The following is a 12,361-nucleotide window of genomic DNA, read 5'->3' on the forward strand; positions in this document are numbered from 1 at the left end:
TTGGTTTGTCCTTCCAAAATGCATCACCTCACACTTGTCTGCCTTAAATAACATCTGTGATTTTTTTTTGTCCTATTCTCACATTTGGTCCAGATCCCTCTGCAAGCTTTGAAAATCTTCCTCGCTGTCCACAACGCCTCCTATCTTTATGTCATCAGCAAACTTGCTGATCCAATTTACCACATTATCATCCAGATCATTGCGATAAACAACAAAGGTGCCAACACGGATCCCTGAGGCATACCATTAGTCACAGGCCTCCAGTCTGAGAAGCAATTATCCACTACCACTCTCTGTTTTCTGCCTTACAACCTCTCCATGGAACCTAGTGTCATAAACTTCTGAACTAACCTCCAATGTGGGACCTTGACAAAGGCTTAATAAATCTGTGTAGACAACATCCACAGCCTTTCCTTCATCTTCATGGTAACCTCCTCGAAAAATTCTACAAGATTTGTTAAACGTGACCTACAATGCACAAAGGCATGCTGTCTGTCCTTAATCAGCCCATGGCTATCCAAATACCTATAATATCCTGTCTCTCAGAACTTCTAATATTTACCTACAACTAATGTCAGGCTTACTAGCCTATAATTACCTGGTTTATTTTTGGAGATTTTTTAGAAAACCTTTATATTAGAAAAGAGTCGAGGAAAAATAATTTACCCAAAGAATGGTAGGGATCTGGAACTGTGAATGTGAAAGGATAATTGAGGCAAAAAACCTTTACTATATTTCCAAAAGGAAACCTGGATAAGAAATGGAGAGAGATGAAATTGGAATTAATAATGGAAGTTTTTAAAAAAAATCAAGTGGTTGAATGCCTCAATCTGGACAAAGATGTCAAGTAATCCACAAAGTCCACTGTCTCTCCTTCAAATAACTTCAGGGTTTTGTGTCAGAGTGCTGCCACAACAATTCTGTTGGATGGCTTTTTAATATATTCCCACAAGAACTCAAAGAGAAAACTCATCAAAGGGGATGCAAATCTCCATATTTTCATCCTCTGGCACAATATGACAAACTGTCACTTAACTGTTCCACTTTGTGCTTTAACACATGACATGTCATACAGATTTTACAATGGACACATTTACCTTGCTAATTCCCCACAAAACATGAGTTCTCTGTGGATCAGGAAGCCTGTAAATAAAATGTATCACACAGCCATCAATTCTGTATATTTAAATGTTTTAAAAAGCACTCACAACATACTGTATATTTTAGTGCTCAAGATAAAATTAAGCAGTGGGGGGGGGGGGGGGTGAGGGAGGGAGGGAAGGGAGGGGGGAAAAAGGGGAGAAAATGACACTGTGTATATTCAAGAGGGAAATGTCTGTATGTATTTTGGTCAGTATGGTTCATAGTGAGAAAAATAAAAATTAAAAAAAAGATAAAATTAAGCAACGGATAACATTAACTGTGGCTTGAAATATTAGGCAAAGAAGATTAAAAAAAACCAAAGCGCAGTAACCAGTTAATGACCAATCCAAATTCAAATATTCCTACCTCATGAATACAATAGTATCAAAGATTGTGAATTACAGCTAGCTAGTGTAACATCCTGGCATAATGTAAACTCAGTCGAATGCAGTCAGATGGAATTGTAATCAAGGTGGATTTATTAGGTTGTATAACACCCCAAAATTAATTTCTCAATGTCCCAATGTGAAGAAGAAAAAAAAATTGGTAACTGGTTAAAAAAAATCTGCTGGAGGAACTCAATGGGCCAGGCAGTGGGGGAGGGGGGGTAAAAGGAATTGCTGGTGTTTTGGGTCAAAACTATTAATTAAATTCCCCTCTTGGGACTGTCATCAGGCAGTAAAGGTGAAGGACTAGATTTGCAACTTGGATCATTTTAAAAAAAAAGAGTGGTCCAGTAAATCTGCACGCCGATACTTCGGTGAATTGAATGGCCCGACATGGTGAGACAGTAGGGAGCTTCATAGTTTTCGCTCTCAATTCTAAGGATATTCCTGTGGAAATTGAGGACCCCAAAACCAGATTTTAACAACTTGGGTCTAATCCATATGGATATTTTTTCCCCTCAATTAAGAGCAAAATGTGAACCTTGGGACAGAAAACAAGGACAATGGAATACAAAACCAGAAATGCCAAATGTAAGTGACCCAGTCTTCTTCTTTGCTAGTCCTTTGGGGTCAGGGAAAGTTGCTTCCTTTCCAGTCTGTAGATGCCAAGGTGGTAAATGAAGCAAATAAGCGATCCAGATTCACAAGACTCCACAACAGGCAGGGTAGGTCAGATTCATGGGGCAGGTAGGTGGGCTGCTTGTTACGTTAAATGCTCCTTTTGTTTACACATGGCCTCTGCATGCACACATGTACAATTCAAGATGATGATGATGTTTTACCATTTTTAATGGTGAGTTGATAAGGAAGTTACAATCCTTTAAGACTTTGAGGGTGGCCTTGAAGTGCCACCTCTGTCCTTCTGGAAATTTGTTGATGCAAATAAAATCTGCTGTCGGACACATAAATCACCACCAAAGCTGTTTCAGCAGGATCCAAGCATTGATGCTAGAGATGTTGGATTGGGAGACAACACTGAGAGGGGTTTAATCATTTTGCCACTTGATTTATCACGGAGAAGAGAATCACAGCAATAATAAAGGCTTGACAGGCCACAGTCTCAATTAGGATCCACTGTGGTGGACCCAGGATTTAAAAGCATGGCTTAAAGATCACTTGAGACAGATGGAGAATGGTGCTAAATTATTGAGGGCAGTTCTAAATTATTTAAAAAAAATAGACATAGAGCTCCAGCATCCCTGCCATGAGTTCGTGCCTCCCAAATACCCAAATTTACCTACAACTCCTGTGCATTTTGAAGGGTGGGAGGAAATCGGAGCACCTGGTGGAAACCCATGTAGAAATGGGGAGAAAGTACAAACTCGTTACAGACAGCACTGGTTTCAAACCCAGCCTGCTAGCGCTGTAATAGCATTGTACTAACCGCTACACTAACCATGTCACCCCTAAGCACCATGCAAACCATGTCGCCAATATCTTTTATATTAAATAGATTCTTCAGGTCGAAGATTTTGAGAGATATGAGGCCATGTACAACAGTCACTCTTCACTTTGATTTCTATTTGATTTGTCTCATAATGAAGATTGCTTCCATCAGTAATAAGAACAATAAGGCAAATAGCAGGGACCCTTGCAATGACTTTCCCTGTGGTGATTTATTACTAAATTCACATGCTCCTTTATCGACTATTTCCGTTAAGAGGAGGAAAGATTAAAACAAGAGGACATGAGTTAAGAATTAAGGGGCAGAGGTTTAGAGGTAACATGAGGGGGAACTTCTTTACTCAGAGAGTGGTAGCCGTGTGGAATGATCTTCCGGGAGAAATAGTGGCGGCGGAGTCAATTGTATTATTTAAGAAAAGGTTGGACAGATATATGGATGAGAAGAAGATGGAGGGTTATGGGCATTGTGGGCATTGTGCAGGGAGGTGCGACTAGAAAGGGGTGTTTGGTTCGGTGCGGACTAGAAGGGCCTAATAGCCTAATGGCCTGTTTCCGTGCTGTAATTGTTATGTTATGTTAACATGATCATAATACTTGATGCCTCCAGCACAATCTCTTCTCAGATGAAGCCGTGAACTATCGATTGGAATTTGCCATGATCTGGGTTGGGAGTGAAGATAGGACAATCTGTATTTAGGGAAAAATTGTGGGGATCATTAGGTTGCGCATCAGTTACTTGGTTTGGGCGGAGCACCTTGGAGAAGGTAAATCGAAGAGGAGGCCAGTATATGTCAGCATCACCCATGGAGAGAGTAGGCAGGCAGCAACATTCCTTAACAAAGTACTTCAGAGGGTCTTTAAAAGAATTAATAGGTTTCCACTGCATGATAATAAAAAAGCACAATTATTACCAAACCAGCAAATAGTCATCAATCTTGTAATATTTAACATAAAAATATAAGACTCACTTGTCAAAGCTGAGGATACTTTGGAATGTATTCACATCATCAAATATTGAAAGCATGAATACTTCGTCCACAATTACATGCAATTTGTATCTATATCATCGGGGAGAAAAAAGAGCATTAAACCAAGTTACTTAGAAATCTCAGACAATTCAAAGGTTCTGATCTTTTTTCCAAGGTAACCTTTCATTCTGCTTATAAGTAGAAAAATGTGATCTTTCAACAAGTAAACGAGGTCTTAATTAAAAAAATTACGATCACTTGAAGAGCAAGTCATTCAAGATTTCTTAAAATAACATCTGAAATGGAATATGTCCTCTGGTTAACTATTTATGAAGTATTTTAGTGATACTAACACAAACCATGTGGGGGTATATTTTGATGACGTATGTGTAAAATGGAAACAGCAGGCCGAGAGTGTTTTGTATGTCCAATCGTGGTTCGTGTCGGGGTGAGCAGAATATTATTACAGCACCAGCAACGTGGGTTCGAATCCGATGCTGTCTGTAAGGAGTTTGTTTGTTCTGCCCATGTCTGATTGGGTTTCCTCTGGGAGTTCCGGTTTCATTCCACGTTCCAAAGATGTACAGGGTTGATAGGTCACATGGGTGTATTTGGGCAATGTGGGCTCATGGTCTGGAAGGGCCCCTTACCAAGCTGGATCTCTAAACTGATATCAACATTAAAAATTAAATTAAAACTACATCATTGGAAAGATGTAGGCCAACAGAAATAAATCGAAAAATGCAAACTTGGCTGTCAGCAAACTTTCACATTTTATATCATCATTCAAAGTCTGCTCAAGAAAAAGCTTTAAATTTGCACCTTTCAGCTCTTCTCTCCTCACCTCCACTGGGGCTATAAGTCAGCCCAAATGCAAATAGACCAAACTGTTAAATGGTTTTGGAGATCTTAATCAATACCAGTTTACATAACGAGACACCAGGTATGCTGCACAAGACAGATTTCAATTTGCAGATGGCACAAAGATTGAAGGAGCAATGGGCAGCAAGGAAGGCTTTCAAGGCTTGCAGAGGGAACAGGACCAGCTGGAAAAATGGGCTACCAAATATGGCAGATGGAATTTAATGCAGACAAGTGTGAGGTGTTGCATTTTGGAAGGACAGACATGGTAAATGAAACGGCACTGAAGAGTGCAGTAGAACAGAGGTATCTGGAAATATAGTAACATAATTCCCTAAAGTGACATCACAGGTAGATAGGCTGCATATTGACCTTTGTAAATCAAAATATGAATATAGGAGTTGGGATGTTATGGTAAAGTTGTATAAAACATCAGTGAAGCCAAATTTGGAATATTATGTGCACTTTTGGCCACCTAACCAGAGGAAAAATATCAGTAAGATTGAAAGCAAAGATTTACTAGGATATTGCTGGGACTTGATGTACTGAGTTACAGGGAAAAGTTAAACAGATTAGGACTTCCCTGGAGTGTAGCAGAATGATCGGAAATTTGATAGAGGAATACAAAATTATGAGAGGTCCAGATAGAGTAAATGCAGATACACTTTTTCCACTCATGTGAGATACAAAAGAGAGGACATTGGTTAAGGGTGAAGGGATAAGTTTAGGGGCAACATTAGGGGGAATTTCATCACACAGAGAGTGGTGGGAGTTTTGAACGAGCTGCTAGCTGAAGTGGTGAATGTGGGGTCTATTTTAATATTTAAGGACATTGCAAGGGTTAAAGTGAATGAAATGTATCAGCCAGATGTTTGTAAATCCATCTAATCCTTCTACTAATTAAACTAATTCAAAATATAGCTCAAATTGAATGAAAAGAACTTGAACTGGGTTTTGGAATCAAAGTGATCGTTTTTTTTGCATTCAAACATGCAAGGAAATAACCTTAATCTTATCAGCACACATTAATAATCTATACACAAACAGGGTGAAGAAGAGATGTGTGGAAATAGGAATTACTTTTTTTTAAAAAGGGAAAATAAAATCAGAACTATTTAAGTGACAGTCAAACAATTATAATCCCATCCTCTCATGGATGAATTTTAGCTGTGATAATGATCTGGACTAGAGGCCACTACTAAGGCACAAGCGGAATTACAAGATGCTGAATTTGACATCAGATCAAATATTAAAAATATTTAAGGTCAGATTCATTTTCTAAAACCGAATGACTGGAAAACCAAAGATGATAACAGCAGGAGGATCTGACAGCATCATTAAGCAGACAGTTTAATGGGAATATAACAAAGCAAAAACATATCAATTTTTATTTTGAAACTGTAAATATCTCACCTTTTAGCAAATTCAAGAAATTCTTTCATTTCTGCTGCTGAATAAATATCTCCCAGGGGATTTTGAGGGTTCGTTAGAATAATGGCAGTGACTCTCTTACCCTGTGATTACACAGAAACATTATTGGTATTCAAAACAAACTAATTCAAATAAAAATGCCTTTTCTTTGAGAGCCCTGCAATGGTAATTATAACCAAACTATCAGGTGCCTCATTAGACTTTTAATTACTTCTTTCAAATGCTGGAAAAAGTGATTCTGATTTACAATTGTTTTCAACCTCTCAAATCATGGAAAATATTTCAAATACAATAAAAATCCACTTTAATATAATCCTTAATGTAGTAATTTGGTTTGGCACCAGAATTTCCATTCAGTTCAACCTCAATATGAGGAAGAAGGTGGTCAGTTTAAAAAAAAAATTAAACATTATTATTTGTCAATTATTTAATTTATTAGCATTTCAAAACTTTTAATAGAGTTAATTTTGTTTAAAATTTTTCTTATAAAATTACTTAAAACGTTTAATTCTTTCTGCATATTGCAGTACATTTGGGAATTTTTTTTGAATATTTTATTTAAAATTTTCCTTCCATGTAATTAATATATTTTTACATAAGTAAAATTTGATTAACAATTACATGGTAATTTTACCCTCTCCCCTTACCCTCCCTCCCCTCCCACATATACTCCTCTCCCACCAAAAAATATATATTAATAGAAATAGATATGATATATAGTTATACAGAAAAAATTATAGAAAGAGAAAAAGAGAAAAAAAAGTTATTCTGGATTGTACAAAGAATCGGCTCACACATTGGGATCTTACAGTATTTATATAACAACTTTTGAGAAGATGATTATTACAGGACTTAAGAGGCTGGAGTACATTTTTAGATATTTATCCCAAAACTTTGGATATGCGTACTTCAAATTTGTAAGAATATAGAATATTTATTTCTTAAATTATATGTAATTTCTCCAAATGTATACAACTTTGCATTTCTGTACTCCATCATTCTATACCTAAATGTGCATCTGATTTCCAAGTCACTGCAATACACTTCCTTGCCACTGCTAATGCTATTTTAATAAATTTCACTTGATAAAATGATAATTTTAATTTAGGTCTTGTTCCTTCTATGTTCCCAATAAAAATAAATCTGGATTTTGTAGAAAAACAATATCAGTAATTTGTTCTAGAAACTTTCCTAAATCTATCCAGAAAGTTCTGACTTTAGAACATGACCAAGTAGAATGTAAAATAGTTCCTATTTCCTCACCAATTATAAAATATTTATATGATAAATCCAATTTTATTTTATGCAATTTTTGCAGCTTTAAATATAATTGATGTAAAATAATTATATTGAATTAAACTATACCTAACATTTATAATATTTGTCAATCTTGACAAAGATGTGCACATCTTTTCTCATCAATTATAACATTAAAATCTGCCTCCCATTTCTGTCTAGATTTATGAACTCCCTTTAGATACATTGTAGAAACAAATTTCTTAGTATAACCTCTCCTAATAAGAATTTCCAACTCACAAGCCGTTAAGTACATTGTTGAACCTAACCTTTCCCCCAAGTATCCTCTCAATTGAAGATAACAAAAAAGTATAATCCGAGCTATTCCATATTTATCTCTTAATTGTTGAAATGGCATCGATTGAACTTATTCATAACAATCTTCTACATTTTTAATACCATTATGAGACCAAATATTTAAAAATTGATCATCTTTAGTAAAAGGTATAAGATTATTTTGCATCAAAAGCTTCTTGGGTGATACGCTTCCTTTCATTCCAATTTCATTATTTACCTTATTCCAAATGGTAATCAAATGTTTAAGCAAAGGTGCTTCTTTCACACCACTAATTAAATTTGAATCCTATTTATATTTAAATTCCTCTGCTAATTTCTCTTCTATTTTATCCATCTCTATATTGATCCATGCCTGTTTTCCTGATACCTCAAATAAAGAAGTAAGAAATCTCAATTGAGCCACCTGGTAATAATTCTTAAATTTAGGAAGTTGCTAATCTCCCAATTCATATTTCCATGTTATTCTTTCTATAGATACTCTTTACATTTTACGTTTCCAAATAAATTTTATTATATGTTTATATAGTTCTTGAAAAAAACTTTTGTGGAAGCAATATTGGTAAAGTTTGAAAAATATTATATCTGCATAAAAATATTCATCTTGATACAATTTACTCTATCTACTAATGTTATTGGCAAAGTGATTCATTAAAAAAAAATCTTTTTTGACTTTTTTAAGCAGTGGTACATAATTCAATTTATATGTTATTTAAATTATTAGCTATCCAGATCTCTAAATATTTAATCAATTCTTTGACCATTTAAATTGAGTATTTCTTCAACAGAGAGCATAATCTCCCTGTGTAAGAGGCATAACTTTACTTTTATCCCAATTTACTTTATAACCTGAAATTTTGCCATATTCTTTCCAAATTTAAATGTAATTTACGTCTCTAGTTCTGACAGGTATCTCATCATCTGCAAATAAACTGATTTTGTACTCCTCCTGACCAATCTTAACCCCCCCAATTTCTAAATTACTCCTAATTACCTCAGCCAGTAGATCTATAGCTAAAATAAAAAAGGCTGGAGATAAGGGACAACCTTGTCTACTCGATCTTGCCAAATGGATCAAACATTTGTCTATTAGTTACTATTTTCACTTTAGGTTTATATATATAATGTGATGATCCAATTTATATGTTTGTTCAAATCTAAATTTGTCTAATACTTTAAACAAAAAGTCCCATTCCAGTCTATCAAATGCTGTTCATGCATCCAAAGCCACTACTACATTTAAACCTTTCCTTTTTTTTGCTGCATGTATAATATTAATTAATCTGGCAACATTATCTGCCAAATGTCTCTTTCTAACAAATCCTGTCTGACCACGTTTATTAATTTAGATAATAATTTAGGTATTCAGGACATGTAAAAGTCAAGTTTGAAAGGAATGAAGCACCCTCTTTAACATTGCCTCCTGTCAAAGGCTTCCTGGGCTTTCTCAGGATAGATTCCCAATAACCCAAGGCTTGGTGGCTGCCATGGCCTTATCACCAACTGCAGGATTATGAAGCTGAGAATGAATGGACAAGTACATCTCAATTTACAAAATTAAATCTGATTTTGGAGAGCATTGAATTAAGAGAACGTTCATACATTGAAAAACCTGGTCAAAATGAATTGCTGTATTTTGAGACAATATACCCCTGGGTAAAATGTTGCTAAATGATTTGTTACAGTGGCAAATAGATTTGTAAAGAAAGGCACATACACCAAAGAGTCAATATAAAAGTGTTGCAAAAAATTGTAATCAAACATAGGTGACCCGAGGATCATCTAAATGATATAGGAGAGGAGAGGGTGCACAGGGCGAACATGATTTGACCTGATATTATCAATGAATTAATTTTTTATAAAGTTTAATGAACAGTCATCTGTCTTTCAAGTGTTCCAAATGAACACTTACATATTTCATTTCTTGACTTGTTCTTTTTCATAACAAAGAATGGTGAGGTCAGGTTTTTAATCCAGGAATAATAATTCAAACAAATAATATTATAATAATTGATACAAATCAAGAGAGAGTTTTTCCTTCAGATTGCTAAATTCAGACATCTTCTGAGAAAATGAAAACAACTGTGAAGAGGTTGAATAGATATGTGCAGGAATTTCTTGATGATTTCAACATTAGAGTTTGTTGGAAAAGACACATTGAATACTTAGTCTTACGTTATTTAAAACAGACTGTGTTTGAATATTGAAAGCTAATCAGCTATGCCAGAGTGAAAAACATTATTAAAAGCTATGAACTCTCCTCATTGTTTTTTTTTTGTCTTAAGAATATACTGGCTAAATATATGCAAGACTGGCTCTCATACTCGACACTAATATTTTGAAACTTACTGCCCAGGAGTGAATCAATGTTAATAAATTTTTGAACAAAGCACTGCATTAATCACAAAGGTGAATAATGATCAATTTTGCCAAGAAAGGTTACCCAAGGGATAGTACAATAAGGGAAAGAAAAATTCTTTAATACAAGTGTACAGTGGAATGGCTTTCAAGAGCTTTGGGCCAGATAATTTGATCCTCAACATATATTTTCTCTAATTATTCCAATACAATAGCACTCATAACACTGGTTTCATACCGAGATAAAACTGAAAAACACAAGTCATATTGAATGTATAGCCCCTTAGTTGGGCCATGTTGGAACAAACACAATGTCTTTGGAAAATCTGAAGCAAAAACCAAGATTGAAGAACTTAGCAGGTCAGGCAGCATCAGTGAGCAGAGAAACAAGAACATATCAACACTAGAAAACTGACAAAACAAGTGTATCTTAAGTAGCAGGGAGGAGGACCTGGTGAGAACAAAGGGGAATATGTGTGATAGGAATATAGACCAAAGTTGTCAAGGTAACAACCACTACAATGGCTTCTTGCTAGTTTTTAATCAGCATGGCAACTCTAGCCTCACCCAATACGAGATCATCCCTTTGCCCTATTCATCCTTCCCTCATCCCACTGCTATCTAAACCAACTGAGTTCTGGTGAAAGCTCTTTGACCAAAAGTGTTTGCTTTGTTTCTCTTTCCACATGTATTGTCCAACCTGTTGTAGGTTTGTAGATTTTTTAGTTTGTATTTCAAATTTCTAGCATCTACATTTTTTTTACATTCACAAGTACTGTTCTCAGATCATTAACCAAGAAATAAGCAAAGGGTAAACATCCTTAAAACCAATTAAAAACCAAGTGACCATCTGTACCACAATTTTCCATAATCTAACTATGTTGTCTATGTATGTATCAAGAAATGAGATTTGAAAAATAAATTTTGTGTTTAATGATTTAGTTTATTTCATATGAATTCCATGAGAGTAAGTGTTTTGTGAATTCTATAATAAGGGCAAATTTCTATTATTCAAATGACCTTAACAAAAGGAGGGAGTCACCTGCACATCAACATATAGCTTTAACCATTTAATTACTTGCAAACTAAAGTCTTTGGCAACTTCTGTATCAGATTATTTACTGGTTGAAAACTTTTCATAGAATATGTCATTTGCTCTGTGACAAGGACAAAGTGCGAAATGAAGCTTTAGGCTTGATGTAGTCACTTTTCTTGGAATCGTTTGCGTTCCAAATCAAATTTTGATGGAGACTCCTAAACTATCATCTTCTAAAGTCACTCATAATGTTGTTCACAACTAAATTATAAATTAATGACTATTCTTCAATAAAAACAATGAACATTTCTGAAACATTCACCTGGAGCTGTGCGGTTTCCATTGATTTTTTAAGCTTTCCCGCTGTAAGTTGAAATGGGCGTGTTTCACCGTCAGACACCTAGAACAAGGCCAAATTCACTATTTATACCTGTAATTCTCTGTGGTATAGCTTTCCACAGTTCTTTCAGCTACATAATAAAGGTTACAGACAAACAGAAGATAACATTAAAGGGCTCACATAACATTCCCACCAAACAACTATTACACCATTTGCACAGTTGGAGAATTGTGAACAATGAGATGAGAAGAATTTAAAATTACTTACCCCCCCCCCACCCCCCACAAAGACCAGATACGAAAAAAGCAGAAATGATAGGGAATCAAACCAATAATTTTTTTTTTGTAATTAAATCTAACTGATATATTCGATTCAACAAACAGCTTGAATAGAGGAAAAGTCCATCAAGTTCTAGTTCCAAACATAATGTTCACTCTCTGAGTTATATTATAACCGACAGTACAGATCAACCCTGACTGTATATTTTTCATTCAGTACAAAGAAGCTCAATTTTTTGGATAGCTTTTACAATGTACAACTAAATACAAAGTCACATTTTCAGGTTTCTGTTCTCTTACTTTGCTCTCCAAATGGACAAGCAGCGGTTTGACTTTGCTGTAGAGAAAAATATCATCCTTGATAACACCATAGCATGGAGTGGGTAGTAGAATCCTGTCTGTTGAAACAGAAATAAAACAGTGACATTAATGAAGTAACATGAGCAAATAACAAGCAATTTAGAATTTAAATATTTCTTCGCCTGTTGAAGAGACCAAAATAGTGA

The 12,361-nt window shown here is 35.1% G+C and overlaps 1 protein-coding gene across 4 annotated transcripts in view; it reads right to left on the reverse strand.

Annotated features, from left to right (window-relative positions):
• The window catches only part of accs (1-aminocyclopropane-1-carboxylate synthase homolog (Arabidopsis)(non-functional)), a 57,965-nt gene that overhangs the window by 17,882 nt on the left and 27,722 nt on the right, over positions 1–12,361 (reverse strand). For all 4 annotated transcript variants that reach the window (XM_069899515.1, XM_069899503.1, XM_069899511.1 and 1 more), the window contains 5 exons: positions 12,156–12,253; positions 11,560–11,637; positions 6,236–6,336; positions 3,962–4,051; positions 1,098–1,143 (listed from right to left, as the gene is read on the reverse strand). In XM_069899515.1, the coding sequence (XP_069755616.1) occupies positions 1,098–1,143; positions 3,962–4,051; positions 6,236–6,336; positions 11,560–11,637; positions 12,156–12,253 (413 nt within the window). The remainder of the gene's footprint in view (positions 1–1,097; positions 1,144–3,961; positions 4,052–6,235; positions 6,337–11,559; positions 11,638–12,155; positions 12,254–12,361) is intronic.

Source organism: Narcine bancroftii, chromosome 1, assembly GCF_036971445.1.
Source record: "Narcine bancroftii isolate sNarBan1 chromosome 1, sNarBan1.hap1, whole genome shotgun sequence".
Lineage (NCBI taxonomy): Eukaryota > Metazoa > Chordata > Chondrichthyes > Torpediniformes > Narcinidae > Narcine > Narcine bancroftii.